The sequence below is a fragment of the Pararge aegeria genome, chromosome 18 (genome assembly GCF_905163445.1).
Source record: "Pararge aegeria chromosome 18, ilParAegt1.1, whole genome shotgun sequence".
Taxonomy (NCBI): Eukaryota; Metazoa; Arthropoda; class Insecta; order Lepidoptera; family Nymphalidae; genus Pararge; species Pararge aegeria.
This window is the reverse complement of record NC_053197.1, coordinates 15,341,780-15,358,209: the sequence shown is the minus strand read 5'-3', so window position 1 is coordinate 15,358,209 and position 16,430 is coordinate 15,341,780. Positions and strand designations below refer to the sequence as shown.

Here is a 16,430-nt window from a genome sequence, read left to right as displayed (position 1 = left end):
AATTTGGCTGGAAACATTATGTTTGCAATAACTAGTCATAGTATATCGAAAGAAGCATCATCATCGTCATCATCATATCAACCCACTACTGGGCACGGGTCAGCTCCCACAATGAGAATGGGTTAAGGCCCTAGTCCACCAAGCTGGCCCAGTGCGGATTGGTGGGCTCCAATAGTCGCGTGCAAAGAGGGTATCCACATAATAATAAATAAATATATTACAACAATACGCACATCGCCATCTAGCCCCAAAGTAAGCGTAGCTTGTGTTATGGGTACTAAGATGACTGTTGAATATTTTTATAAATAATATACATAAATACTTAGAGTATACATATAAACACCCAGACACTGAAAAGCAATTATTCTCATCACACGAACATTTTCCAGTTGTGGGAATTGAACCCACGGCCTTGGACTCAGAAAGCAGGCTCGCTGCAAATTACGCCAATCGGCCGTCACAGGGTTTGCGGATGATAGAAAGAGAAGAAAATTTGTGCTATAAAGCTAAAAGGCAGGCTTTTTATAACTCTTACAGGATAGGCATACCCTTAAGTTTTATAAAACTCGTAATGAAGTTTTTTTTTATATCATCTGCCCGCTTAGTGCATACCCCGTATGCACGCCACTTGGGCTCCACACACCTTTGAGAACATCATGTAGAATTCTCAGGCATGAAGGTTTCCTCACGATGTTTTTTGTTCACCGTTGAAGAAAGTGATATTTTAATTACTTTAAACGCACATAACTAAAAAAAGTTGGAGGTACGTATTGGGATTCGAATTCGGCCCCGCAAAAGTGAAGTCGAGCTTGTGCCAACTGGGCTATCACCGCTTTACCGCACTTAAAGTATGTTTCATAACTATGAAACCAAAGGAAGGACGTTAAAGCTATTGACCCATATCAAAATTGTCGAACGATTTGCATATTATGTGATTTCCTGTCGCATATTCTCACGATGCGTTAGCGGTGCGGCCATTTCACAATTGGTTTGGTGAGTGCGTTTTCATCATCATTTTGCGTTTAGTGCATGCATTAATTTTTTTGTTATTCATTTCGTCATTATAAGATTTTCCAGTTGTGGGAATCGAAACCACAGCCTTGGACTCAAAAAACAGGGTCGCTGACCACTGCGCCAATCGCCCGTCAAATACCGGGAGAGAAGAAGTTTACCCCCCGTTTATTATTATACGTATATTACTTCCATATGTGCGCCAATATGCTCAGACAGTTAATAAAGCTGAGGGAGAAGATAAAATGTTGTCCTTTCAACAGGAAGAACAATGACGGCCGATTGGCGCAGTGGGCAGCGACCCTGCTTTCTGAGCCAAGGTCGTGGGTTCGAATCCCACAACTGGAAAATGTTTGTGTGATGAACCTGAAAGTTTTTTAAGTATCTGGATTCTGGGTGTTAATGTATATTATTCATATAATTATACTCAGTCATCTTAGTACCCATAACACAAGCTATGCTTACTTTGGGGCTAGATGGCGATGTGTATATTGTCGAAGTATATTTATTTATTTATTTATTTAATGTATCCGAACAGTGCTAGCAGCGCGGGTGACATCGCAGTCAAAGACCAACATATAGTTAAATTAAAAATTAAATTCTCCGTTGCAGAATAAATTCTGCAACGGAGGCAACACCGTGAAATCCTCTGAAATCCCTCAGCGGTCTGCCGAAACAGTTTATTACTTTCGCATTGCACCACATGGGGCGGATAAAGCCCCCTCAACGTCGTCTTAAACTTTTATTTCGTACGCTAAACTTCCTTGTCTAGGTGTGAGTTTAAAAATTACCTCGTGCTCGTGCGGATATAAAGGAAATGTGTTCACTGCTAAAACAAAGAATAATAAAGTTCGATGTCCGTCGTAACGAGAACGTAGGAGAACTAAGAGTTCATATTCGAAATCTTCAGCAAGCTTCAGAGTGGCATTGGAAAGTCTGGTTTATGTATTAGTATGTAGATATTCGTATGTATGTACTAAATAGTGTACCCCACCTATTTGTTTTCTTTTTAGTTTTCCTAATCCTAAGGTTGCCTGGCAGATATCGTTACTTAGCGATAAGGCCGCCTTATGTATCCTCCTTCATTCTTAATGTGTTTGTTCGTTTTTTGTCTCGTTTTTCTGAGTGGTGTACAAATAAAGAGTATAAATAAATAAATAAAGTCCCCCTATCGCCATCGAATGGTTAATTAACTCATATCTTGTTTATTTCGTCACAATATAGATCTTCATCGTCAACCCCACAACAGAGCACGGTTCTCCTCTCAGAATGAGAAGGTCGCGCCGTAGTGTACCACGCTGGCCAAGTGTGGATTGGTTGGTAGACTTCACACGCCCTTGAGATCGTTATGAAGAACTCTCGGGCATGCAGGTTTCATCACGATGTTTTCCTCCATCGTTTAATACATATAATATTTAAATTGCTTAAATGAAAAGATGCACATAACTCCGAAAAGTTAGTGACTCGACGACGAAAGGCAAGTCGAAACCTTACTCATTAGGCTATCACCGCTTTATATCAATACTATTGTTGCCAGCGACTTCGTCTGCGTTTGATTTGGTTTTTTGATGTGGCATTCAATTTAGTTGTAGTTCTAAAAAAAAAAAAAAAGTATTCAGTATCGCTAAGCCTTAAATGAGGGGTTTGCTGCTGTCCACTGAGGAGTTCTGTCCTCTATCTCCAACCACGTTCATCAGATTTACACAGTTTGGACAAAATTAAACACATCTCTATAGTACAAAAATAATTATTTAAATCGGTTATAATTTGGCTGAGTTATGGTGTAAAATCGTCAAACACTTTCATCCCCTCTCCCAAAGGAACCGAGCTTAATGTCGGGATAAAACGTATCCTATATTACTTCTAACACTTCCAAGAATATGCGTACAAAGTTTCATGAGGATCGGTTAAGTAGTTTTTGCGTGAAAGCGTAACAAACAAACTTACATTGACATTTATAGTATAGTAAGTATAGTAGGGATACTCTCTTAATCAATATTAAGGAAGGATGGCCACTGATTCATACAGCATAAGAGTCACCTAAATTATGCAGCAGAGATCGTCAACACTTTTTGTTTTTGAATTACTAAATGAAATACCTATTTAGTTGGCCTGTTGCCACAATAAAACATTTTTTTTCTTTTCTCTTTATTATTAAAACAAAAAACACAAAATGAGGAAAGTCTGAACCAGGAATATTTTTAAAGTATTTTTGCTTCCATACTAGTTTTTTTATAGTTATTATTTTAAATTCAAATTCAAAAATGTTTAATTAATGTAGACCTTATCACAGGCACTTATGAAGCCTTCTTATACTTAACATGTTGACACTAATGTTACTGATGGTAATAACTGCATTCGTTAACTTAAAACTAAAGCTAGGAGGTTTCCAAATGCGCCATGGTCTAAGAAGAGCCCACAACAAACTTAGCCAGGTTTTTTTTGTTATCACCATCTCACTGTCACATTAATGTTTAGCTATGAGGTTAGAGCAATTTAAAGCCATGCTTATTTATCATACATGTAATCCTTATTATTATAATAGGAAATTATTATTATTATGTATGGTTCTCCACCCTCACCAACACCTCGCAAGCCGTGCAAGAAACTCGTTTAACAAAGTGATAAACTGCCCCGAACGAGCTCTGGCACAAAAGTGGTGATGCAGTCTTCATTATGGCAGCAACATTTTGAAGTTAAAGCTTTTTGACCATATCCAAGTTAAATGACCTTCATCCAATTAGCTCTGGAATTGCACCCGCAGATGTTTCTTCTACCGCGTGTATGAAATTGTCGCGGGTTTTATTTTTAGAACTTCAATGTCACCACAAAGTAGTTGCATACGGCAGGATGACGGCAGGTGATAATTCCATGTTCGTGTCACGGAGTACAAACTTGTTGTTTTGAGTTTACTATTAGCATCCTTTGTATGCTTTGCACGTTCCTGTTAGACCTAGATTTTAATGTATAAGGATAGGTACACATAATAGGATCGACGCCTTCGTCAGACCATTGTAGGACTAAAAAAAAGTGTACGTGAAACCTTTACGCGCGATTGATGTAAAACTTTAATTATTATTTATTGATGAGAGTAAAATGTTCCTGGGACTCCGCCATTTCATTCAATATTCACTATTTCATTTTATATTCTATTTCAAATTCATTAGTATCAATTTCACATTCTATAAATATTTTCATTTATTAAACAGAATAATTGAGAGTAGAAAAATGGAGGTTAGATCAGCACATGTTAATATAACCTTGTCATTGAATATTATAGAATGTCGCAATCGAAAAAAAAATTATTACTAATTTATTTTAGGTATATTAGAGATTTCCAAAAAACTTTGCAATTTTTTTTTTTTAACTATTGTATTATTATTCACTTTACTATTCACAATTGATCCCTTTAAAAATATTAGAAATAAATAATCCCAATTGATTATGATATTTGCCACTAGCCGGCGTATAAGTGAAGAAGCGTGGAATATATGACTTACGACCAATCTAAATTATTATTTTTAAATAGCGGAAACTACACAGACGTCTGACGTAAGCGTTACTTCCGTCAGATAAAAACTGAGTTACTCCCTAGTCGCGCCTTAACAAGTTTTACTTCAATTACTCTATGCCTTAATTTACGAACGATACGGGTACCGAAATGGGTATATCATACACCCGGGAAAGGAATAAAGACTCCATACCAGGGCTTTCCAATACCAGCTGAGGTGACTGTCGTAGACTAGCCGATTTACATTTCTAAAGTTCCGTGTTTAATATACCTATTAGTTGAATTACTAAACGTGTCCAATATACAAAGGTATAACTTACGAGATATCTTAGATTTTCTTAAAGCAAATGTAAAAGGAGTAATACCGTCAAAATCAATCAATTTCTAGCTGACATCGGAAACAATCACTAAAGTCTAATACATGTACATTTTTTATCTCAAAACTGATACAAAATGCATGGTTGCAAGATAATGATTAATTACACATGGCGGTTCTTGGATAGTTACAGAAATTAAAAGCGGAAATCCTTTGCCAATAAAACTTATAATTATATAACAACAGTTAGATAATATTGAACGATTCCAGCGGAATTAAAAAAACCCAAAAAGACGGACGATGTCGTGGGCAACAGCTTGTTATATACAACAAAAGTAGCAACAAGTTATATCGCTAAACTAATTTGGAATACGCCAAGTCAGAGTATCATGTTTCTATAGTATAGAAAACAGAGGTTATTACAACCTTCCCGAAGTTTCAGCCCCCACCACCCCAAGGGGTAGGTAATAGCGGACGCGAGGCGCATAAAATATCCCCGTCGCCACGGTAACCAAGGGCGGCAACCCTCATAAGCAAGGCTTACGGTTTCAGGAGCTGTACAAAGAATATTCTACTGAGAAATGATTTTACGTCCTCCCAGAGCTAGAAATATTGGTTTTTTATTCCACTACAAGTTAGATATTGACTGCAATCTTTGGTGGTACATGATGATGCAATCTAAGATGGCATCGGGCTAACCTGTTAGGGAGTATAGCAGTTATATCGATTAGCGGCACGTCTTTGTCGGTAGGGTGGTAAATAGCCAATCAGAGCAGACATTAGAAAATACAGAAATTATAAATTTCCCAAAATGCACCTGCCAGGAATCGAATCCGGGACCTCCAACTTGAAACAACAATTAAAGACAACAAGAACTTTTTGGAAACGTTAACTCAAGCGTCAATGCGATTAAATGTCCAGAAAATGCATTAAGTCTGACCTCTTCAATTCGGTACAATTTTGTATCTACCAACATTGTAAAACCAATCAGCAAATAAACGAACTGAATTGAATTAAATCCCTACTTAATATTATAAATGTCAATGTAAGTTTGTTTGTAACGATTTCACCCAAAAACTACTTAACCGATCCTCATGAAACTTTGTACACATATTCTTGGAAGTGTTAGAAGTAATATAGGATACTTTTTATCCCGACATTAAGCGGTTCCTTTGGGAGATGGGGATAAATGTTTGACGATATTACACCATAACTCCGACAAATTATAACCGATTTAAATAATTAAAACCGATTTTTTGTACTATAGAGGTTATAATATGTGTTTAATTTTGCCCAAACTCTGGTTGGAGATAGAGGACAGAACTCCTCAGCAGACAGCAGCAAACCCCTCATTTAAGGCTTAGCGATACTGAATACTTTATTTTTTTTTAGACCTGTAGATCTGATTAAATTTAATGCCACATCAAAAAACAAAATCAAACGCAAACAAAGTTGCGGGCGGCTAGTTAATAATATAACGTTAAAGAAAAAAAATATCGTCCAAAATCTAGATATTGAATACGACATACAAAACGTAAACGTATACGGAATCGTTAGTTAAGCAGTGTTCGTCACATTTGAAAAACACTACATAACTATTTCGTAGTTAAGAGGTAGAGGCAAAAGTCTACGCTTTGTCTTCTTAAACTTAACCAGGGATGTATAAATCAAAAAAGCAAAAAAAAAAGTCGGTGCCGTTTAAATGAATTCATATTTTCCCTCCGCAACTTGAGTTTGTTTGCATAAAATGGCCGTGTCTCTCGTTAGAAATTCTGTTCTTTCTATCTTTAAAAAGAAATGAAGCCGATGCCTGTGATATACAAAACTAAAGATATACCTACAGAACTTGTCAGATGTAACGAATGCTAAAGACATATATGCTTACAACTTAAGTAGGTATGGACCAAAACCATGTGGGCTTGTGCACTGAAGTTTGTGCATTAAAAATATAAATGCCAAACCACATTTTTGTAAGATTCGGCCCGGAGATTTCCGCATTGAAATTTATGTAAAATTCAAATTTATAGACAGACTTTTTCTTATTTATTACGCACCGCAAGTATTACTAAATTTAGTAAATTTATATACTGGTACGTATTAATATTTAAAAGTATACAATAGCACTGAAGAGTCGTTAGCTGCTGTTCGTTAAAGCTCCGTGCTTTGTTCTCGAAGATCTAAAAGTTTTACGTTTAACGCTAAATAAATATACTTATTAACTTCTCTTCTAATTCCTTCTAATTGTCTCGTCCTTATCTTATCTTCGATCTTCGGATATACTAGCCTACATTACAAATTACAAAACTACTCCTTATAAATGTAATAAAGCGGTTGCTTGGTTACGCAATTATTGGTATTATTATTTAAAATGTCAAATTACCGGTGACAGTACAGAGATAAAAATAGTCACCAGCTATAGCCTTTACATCGTTTACTAGTAAGGCCCTAATGAGTATATTTGTAGGCGGATTTATCTTGGCATATACACAGCATACATTTTACATAGGCCTTTTGAGGCCTTGGCCCTTTAAATACCTGTCGTACGGCGGTTTAAATACCTGTCATAATAGAATAAATACATATTATAGCACAAACAGAAATTTGAAATTATGGTTTAAAATCATGTTATATCGTACAAGGCAATCCAGACACTTCAACCACATTCAACAGATTCAACGTATTTCAACAGATACTACAAGTGTGCATCTTTGGTTGCTAACATCAATGATCCCGACTTAAAATAACAGATATTACACTCTGAGAGATGTGGGGTCTTTTTGAGCACCTCTCTGTGCTCCCCAGTTTGTCTAGACGCATCGATTACCCTTCCGTTCGTCCGGTGACGCTACCCTAATTGGATTAGCCAAGCTTTGTTTTACATTTTCCTGAATTTTTCAGCATAGGAAAGTTCTACCTCTTTCACACTCAAAATCATTTTTTCACTTTGTCTCCTCTCATTTCTCCTTTTGTTACCGGTATATATTTCCAATTGCATAAGCTTTGCTTTGTTTTACATTTTCCTGATTTTTTCAGTACATATTTTTTTCTCTCTCACACTCATAATTTTCAGTACATAAAAGTTCTATATCTCTCTACTTCTCTATTCATTCATGCTCCTGTTAGCCGGATTTAATTGCACTATTCACGTTTTAGACAGCCAAAAAAAAGCATGTTCAAAATTTAAAAGTTAAAGTTAAAACAATTCAACAGTGGATGGTTTTCAACAGTTAACGTACTCGTAGCTTTCGCAAGTCAAGATCTTCGCAAACTTACTCATAAATTATCTTTTTTTTGGTACCCCTTGTCGGTTCCTACGGCATCGTTCCGGAGAGCTATATAGTTTAGCAGCACGTCTTTGTCGGTAGGGTGTTATCTCCCGGATCCCGGCTCGAACCAGGGAACTCCAATCATAGGACTACAGCGGTCACCACTGTGCGGGAGGATCGTTATAATCTAGCATCATGGTTCAGATTGCCTCGAGATCGACTTTGTTATGTAATAGCTAGCGGTCCTTCGCGACGTCGTCCGCGTATAACTTAAGCTTAAAAGAAAGGACAAATGATGGCGCGGACTTTTTTTTAGAACTTTTAAAGGAGAACAACTTTGTCATACATGATTTTATCGAAACTTTAACCGTTTACACATCGCACGCAACGGAAGCTCTCAAAAGGAAATAAAACCCGACTTTGTTCATTGGTGCTATGCTCATATCGGTCTTAGCGTGATGATATACAACGTGTAATAGAATCACGAAATAATTTTGAAGCATGCATACGTATATTTCATAAGCAATCAACCCCATGCAAAATATTAAATCAAAAAAAGCCTTTTTTTCCATACCAACGTATTCAAAACATTCTCAGTGTTTACTTATGACAACCCTATTGAAGATAAAAGACCGACACGCGCATAGTACCTACGCTACGCTACCTAATAAAGTGGCAGGAGTCCCATGATTTTAATTTAGCATGTGGTGATAGGGATGTATCTGATTTTATCAGTAAAAAAGTGAATTAATCAAAAACTATTAGGTTTTCGGTTTCACAGATATGTCTCAGATTCATAACATAATGTTTATCTTAAGCCTGTGCAGTATTTATTTCGGTTTTCATTCACACGTTGTGAAGCCTTCCTCGATGGGCTATCCAACACTGAAAGAATTTTTCTTATCGAATAAGTAGTTCCTGAGATCATCGCGTTTAAATAAATTAACAAACAAACAAACTCTACACTATACATTTATATTAGTATAAGATATGTGGTGATTTACCACAAAATGCATTTTCTCTGGACATAAACCAGTTGCTCCAGGCACGTTGCCAAAATTCACCTCGAGTAAACGATATTCCTTTGTGTATGTCCTAGTATGATATGACACTAAATTTATTGGGTCTTATTATTTATTTATTTATATTTTTTCTGCAGCGACCTTCTTTATGCCTTGAAGACCTACTAGGCTCAGTGCTAAGCGCTGTGGATTATAAGTGTGAGATCCAGGGTTCGATTCGCGGCGGGGGTAATTTGAGAATTTATATTTTCTGATTTCTCTGGTTCTGGGGGTCTGTTCTGTGGGAGGCTTCGATCACGGCTAGTTACCACCCTACTGACAAAGACGTGCCGGCAAGCGATTCAGCGTTCCGGTACGACGTCGCGTAAAAACCGACTAGTGGTGTATGGGTTTAATATAACTGCCATACCCCTAACAGGTTAACCCGGTCCCATCTTAGAATGCATCAACTCTAACCATCAGGTTACGGGCTCAATTTTAGTTGTAAAACAAAACTACTTTTCTGTATACAAGGACAGTTGGAACGGGGCTAGTTAGGCGATGGGATGGAAAACCTTTTACTAGACAACATTTTCCTAAGAAATTACGCAGTGACAACCAATAGTAGTGCACGGCTAAACCTACCTAAACGAAATTTTGCATGGCGATAGCTTGCGTCCTAGAAATGGATAAATTACACGTCTAGTATTTTATATGCAGAAAAAAAAACTAGAATCGCATGCTGTTCAAAACAACCATATATTGATACCAGCTTTGTTTACAAAATTTATATTAATCGTATGTTTATAGATGCTGTTGAACGAATAAGATTTACTTACACAGATATATTTATGTATACGAAATTGGGTCGCTCATATCCATTTCACGAGTTGGCTGAAAAGGTTCGATAAAGGCGCTTGCGTAAGCTCTTCAAAGTTCAAGGGCGCTAGGATGAAGTACAATATCGGATCAGTTTCTTTGTCGTCCTTCGTATTTTATCGAGGCTGGAGTTTAATTAGATTATAAAGAACTTTTTCCTTGGTTTAGTTGAACGTGTAAATTTTCAGCACAAAGCCCGTAGTTACAAATAATAAAAGATTACGTAACCGATAAAAAAGCTTGGATGTGAATCATACCTCTAACCAGTCTGCTCTTCTAATAATATAAAATTAAAATTACAATGTGAGATGGTGATAGCAAAAGAGAACACCCGGCTAAGTGTGTTGTGGGCTTCTTCTTAAACCATACTTGGAACCCTCGTAGGATTAGGTTTAAGTTGGTTTACTTATTCTTATCTAAACATATATGTATGAACGCTTCATAAGTGCCTGTGATAGGGCCTACATGAATAAAGAAATTTTGAATTTGAATTTGAATATTATCCCCAAAGAAAAAAACTTTGAACCGTCTTGTCAAACAATGTACACTATTTCATAGACCCCTATGTATTGTTTGTACACTATTTCATAGGGGTCTATGAAATAGTGTACATTGTTTGACAAGACGGTCAAAAATTTCCAATCGTATTGATATAAAAATCGATACCGATTCCAATGTATAGAAAAAGTAACATCGTCCCATAGACAAGTTCAAGGTCGCTATCAGGTTATTCGAAAAAGGAAACAACGTCTCTATTACACTCAAATAAAGAAACAAAGTCAAAGATATGTAGCACATGGGTACCTATAGTGAAAATGTACTACCAATTGAAAACCACTTGCTCAAACAAATCTTGCAATTGATCGTAATATTTCACGTAACCACAGACACGGGCTTGATGCCTGACTGACTGACACACCAAAGCGTTTAACCTGCGTTTTAGTATCAAGATTTTTTCTAAAATCTTGCAACCCACACAATGCGTGCTTAGCGACGCGGCGTTCATATTTGCGTCTTGCGAGCAACTCTTGCTCAAACGGCCGCGTATTTGACGCAAATTTGTAAACCACAAAGGAAATAGGTACGCCTCAGTTTAGGCAAGCTTTAGCGAGGGCCACAACACCGCGCCCAATCCACAAGGCTAGCATGGACAGAAGACACTTTCTCTTCTGGTAATGGACAAAATATTTATCTTATACCACAGTTTTACACACTCTTTGAGCATGGACGCATTGGTGGAAATAATATTCGAATAAAGTACGTGTAATTTTAATCGAGGGTTAACATTTTGTTCCCCTGTTGCCGTATGCTTTTGCAGATGGACAAGTAAATTTTATTCCTTATCGTGGCATATTATCGAAGGATAACATTTTTGTCTCTTACCTATGCTAGCCCATCTAGGCCCTTAGCACTGTTAATGATCGCACGGTGGTCGCAATTTTGAACGCCACAAAGGACGCGGCTTAGACGCCGCATGGTGGCGTTACCTTTAGTGAATTATACTTACATTCTGTAGGCGTTTAAAGTCTTCGACATGGTATGTGATGCGCTCTAACAGGTTATATCCATCACACTGCACTAACACAATTTGCACATACACTTTTGTACTGTATCACAAAATAATCACTAAATTCTTAATAACGATATCAGTCTGAGATAAAACTTATGCGATTTCAAAAGCTAGAAGAAAATAATAATTAACATTTTAAATAGCTCAGCTGTCTATAGACGACTAATAATTAGTCTCGTTTTAATTAATTGTCGATATATTTTGTACTCTGTAGATTTTTTTGTAAGTATTGCATGTTCAATTCGTAGGTTGGTTTGGAAGGTAACCTTTTTGGCTTGCGGTTGTGTGCGAATGCGTTCCCGTTACCCAGTCCCCAGGGGACGAGTTGGAACACCGTGAGATGGCTACCTTAGAAAAAGTTACCAAACTAAAATTAACTAAAAAAAACTATCTCGGTACGTGAAATAATTTCATCCACGTACCTACTACCTATATACTAAAACTGGAAACGACTTCTAAAGTGATTCCCAATAAGCTTTGTTACGGAGTGATTTAAGAGGCAATACCTCTCACAGTGTGCTGATTCTGTAAATGTTTATGGGCAATATTAATAACACTCATTGCCGTACTGTGTAATTTTACTGATAGGTGACCAACCGTGTCTCCATACAAAAAACATGATTTGACAGCAACGGTTGTACACTGCAACCGTTTGACTTTTAAATTGAGACCGGTAATTACTTGTCAGAGAAGTAATACAATTTAAAAGCCGGTGTTATGTTACTGTTATTACCAATTTGCATAAACATATTTATAGCATTAGACAAACCGTCAACCCTCTTTAATAACTCCTAATCAAAGCTTCTTGGAATTACTTTAGAAGTCGTTACCAATTTTAGCATCGAGGTTGTGGAAGAAATGATCTCAATAGAAAAAAATCGAGTAACGTGGGGAAATAATTATATCGTGATGCGCATGCTAGCCTTACTGGTACCGGATAACTCAATTTAATAAATACACGACATTTTTTCGAACATCTTGCAATCCACACACGTGTATTTTTTGGCACACACCGTCAGGAATATATTTTCATGCCAATTATTGCACAATTCCACTCCGACAGAGAGGAAACTATCAATATAGGTATGCGAAAGCAGGACGGAGACATAATCGGAATCAAAATAGACCAACTCCTACGCATCGCGGTGGTTGGTGTGTCGTTGATCCCTCTCGATCATTGTCGCATGTTATGAGAGAGAATTGTTTGTTTGTTTTCGTTACAATAACTTTACTTGTTTTTTGTTCTTAGAGCATTAATGTACTAGATATGCAATCCTTTTTGACGTATACGAAAATATGAGTAAAATTTAAGGTGAGTATACTTTAAAGCGCATAAATAATAATAATAAGTAAAATTTAAGGTAAGTATACTTTTGAACGGGTAAGCGCAGCGTTGATCGACCCCCAACGAGGTGGACAGACGACATTAAGCGCGTCGCAGGTAGCCGCTGGATCCAAGCGGCACAGAACCGTGGAATTTGTAACTCCCTACAAACGACCTAAGTCTGCAGTAGCAGTGGACGTCTATAGGTTGATATGATGATGATGATGATACTTTTTTGCACAAGCAAACTAACGAAAATAAGCTCCCGATACGTAAGTGAAATCTCGTTTTTCTTTACTACTAATATATTATTGATCGAAGGTTTCGTTGTCAGAAATGATATAAACACAATCCACAAGTAGCCCTACTTCACAGGCACTTCGGAACCACTTTAAATTCAAGAGTTACGATACAGCCGATACGGAAAGCGGATTATACCGAGTAGATGCCGTTAAGAAATGTAGGAGTTGCTCTTATCCAAAATTAACAATTTATCATTTAACAGAATCTAAAAGTATGCGAGCACAGAGCCAACTTTATAATGTTAAAAACGGTGAGCATAAAAACTCGGCTATCTCACATCTGTCTGGGGAAAACGCTCAACACATCGGTCAAATACCCAGAAAAGACCCGAGCATCATAGAAACGCTCCTGCTTATAGAACGGCTAATATATAATATATGGGCAGGAGACATTTGTGAACATGAAGTGGAAAACCAACGAAGTATTCTCAAATAATTGTACCTAAATAGTACCTATATAGAGAGCAACAGTACCTACCTTAATCAATGAAATAATAAATAAAGAACCTCATACACCGGCCATTCTTATGTCAGGTTGACCGTTGCTACGACTATCGTTTTAAAACTCAAATAGATAAACTGTACCTGAAAAGTACCTCCTATTGAAACTCCCAATTCAATCTACAATCGATTAAATTTCGGTCAGATTTTCATTATATGTAGGTTTTCTTCTACTAAATTATTTGAAGTATATTACATCAGTTATCTAACACTTCATGTGCCATCTTGACGTTCAGACATTTATCTCCCCGGGGAGAGGACATGTTTTTATTCTGATAATTATATACTTTATTCAGCTTCCACAAATTAACAAAGAAAAGTAACGCCTAATTACTAATTACTCTAATGCTAATTATATACTATACTAAATGCATTATGCATTTAGTTTGTAATATAGGTGCTGCTCAAGGTGCTTTCGCTGAAAAGACTGCTCTTCTCAGCAAGATGTTGCAGTATTTGACTACTGCAGCGCTGGTTTTCAGGTATGGCCTTGGTTGGCGAAAGCGAATTGCGAAAACATATACGGACACCATCGGGGGATATAAATTTCGTCTCCTGCCCAAGCTAGCCGAGAAAGAGTTCGAAGAAAAAAAACCCATTCGTGCGTTGTTCGAGACCTTGGACTGACCACTTGACCATCTGCATTATTTAATAACAATTTCAGCAAGTGTGAAAACAGTGGAGCCACGATCGTTCTGAAAATTGATCGATTGGGGAAAGGTGTAGAGTGTAATTGTTTTTAACTTTGCTTATTTGATTAATTGATACACTAAATGACTGAACTTTTGACTTTTTTCAAAATGGTGGTTGCATTTTCCAAACGGACATACGAGTGGAAACGTTTCAGTGAAGTGTACTTAACTTGAGTTCATTGAAATAGAATGGCAGTAACTGAAGTACTTTTCATGATTGGTTTTCATTGGGCCATTACTGTTTACTAACTAGTTTAAATTGCTTCGTTCCCGTATTTTTTCCCTAATTTTTAACTGCCACGTCTAACGCCTGAAATTAATATCAACCTTATCCAAAATCTAAGGATTGCGGATTTAATTGACTTTTTCTACTCTCCCTGTAAATTACAAGGATGCCAAATTCAATCTGACATTGAATTTGGCATCCTTGTAACTGAAAACTTTGGATTACTGATTATTTACTGACATAGAGGTTATATGAGTTAACCCATGTCATAAAACGTAACATAATACAAATCAAAATATGAGTCCATAATACCTCCTAAGTTAGAGTTGTTGTAACTTGTAACGCCTAAACTCTACGCGAAAATTAGCCATTACATTTTTTTCTGATAGTTCTAAGGCTATACAACTCCAAGGTCATACATTGGAATCGGGAGTGCGGTGCTACTCTCGCTTAATAGGTTCATTCAAATAAAGTAAAATATATATGTTGGAGCTTCTTGCCAGCTTCTTCTCAGTGAATCTGCCTTAGAAAGAAACAAAAAGCGAATTCAATGCCCTGAAAAGAAGCTGGATCGGGCGAGATGGACTTAATAACGAAAATAATCATAAAAATGTAACATATGGCGATCACGTGTACGCAGTCTTTGCAGACGTTCTTACGCAAAGGTTTCACGGTAACTTGTACATCATTCAACTAATTGGATCATGTACTTACACGTCTTGGTTTCTGTCAAAGAACTAATTTCTTTAAGAGCTCGCTTTTATGTTTAGCGTTAGAAACGGGGGCTCTTAAGGTTGCATTCATGGTGAATATTAGCATTATTGAATTAAGATATTTTAGACTCCGCTAAACATGGGAGTAGCGTGGTTGGTTTAAGATCTATATCCCTGTTTCCTATGAGAGCGGAAGTCTGTGTACAACACTTTATATGGGTATATATTTGTTAGTATTATTGTTTTTCAGTTTCTGGGTGTTTATTTGTATTTTAAAAATGTTTATGTATATTATTCATAAAAATATTTATCACTTATCTTAGTACCCATAACACAAGCTAAGCTTACTTTGGGACTAAATGGCGACGTGTGTATTGTCGTAGTATATTTATTTGTATGAAACAAAGTTCGTTTGCCAACATTTTAGAAATTTAGATCGCAAGAATTTACGTCTGGTCATTTATAAAAATGGGCTAATAAGTTGCAAATATCTATTCAAATAAGAAACTCACTTTGTAGGTCACAATTTAATGTACGATTTTTAATATAAACAAGCGTCTAGCTGGCATTTTGTGAGTGAATAAGTAATACATATTAGCATATTATCTATGATAGCACGAATGGTTTTATCGCACGCAACCGAGTATCCTAATTTCTTCAAAGCGTACAAATAATTATAGCGAGTCACTTCGAATATACCTTTAAAACCTACTGCTTTGATAAATTATTTCTGGCCATATAAACGTTTAATTATAATTTTATTAATTTTGTCTGTGTTTTTTTGTCATTCTACCTACTTCTAATTTGTTCAGCATTTTAGTTTTTTTTTGTAATTTCTAATGAATTAACTTGCTTTTTTTTTGTGTAGATATAACCTACACAGATTTCTCCGCCATTTTATAGTCGATTTAAGTTAAATTTAATCAAAATATAGTTGGCATAGCTTTAATCTAATTAAAATAATATAACAAATACAAAAAGAAAGAATATAATGGCAAAATAAGTATATAAGGTAATATTCTAAGAGTCAAGAGTCAAAGTAAACAAAAACCCAAATTTAAAATTTATTTCCTTTGGCAACCAGATTCAAAAGTATAAACTGCACTAAGTAGACTACG

The 16,430-nt window shown here is 36.4% G+C and overlaps 1 protein-coding gene across 4 annotated transcripts in view; it reads right to left on the bottom strand.

Annotated features, from left to right (window-relative positions):
• The window catches only part of LOC120631458 (kinesin light chain), a 75,892-nt gene that overhangs the window by 36,283 nt on the left and 23,179 nt on the right, over nucleotides 1-16,430 (bottom strand). For 3 of the 4 annotated variants that reach the window (XM_039901061.1, XM_039901060.1, XM_039901058.1), the window contains exon 2: nucleotides 11,492-11,664. The exons of the other annotated variant lie outside the window; for it this stretch is intronic. In XM_039901061.1, coding sequence (XP_039756995.1) covers nucleotides 11,492-11,520 — 29 coding nt within the window. In that variant the 5' untranslated portion in view covers nucleotides 11,521-11,664. The remainder of the gene's footprint in view (nucleotides 1-11,491; nucleotides 11,665-16,430) is intronic. 4 annotated transcript variants of the gene reach the window in all.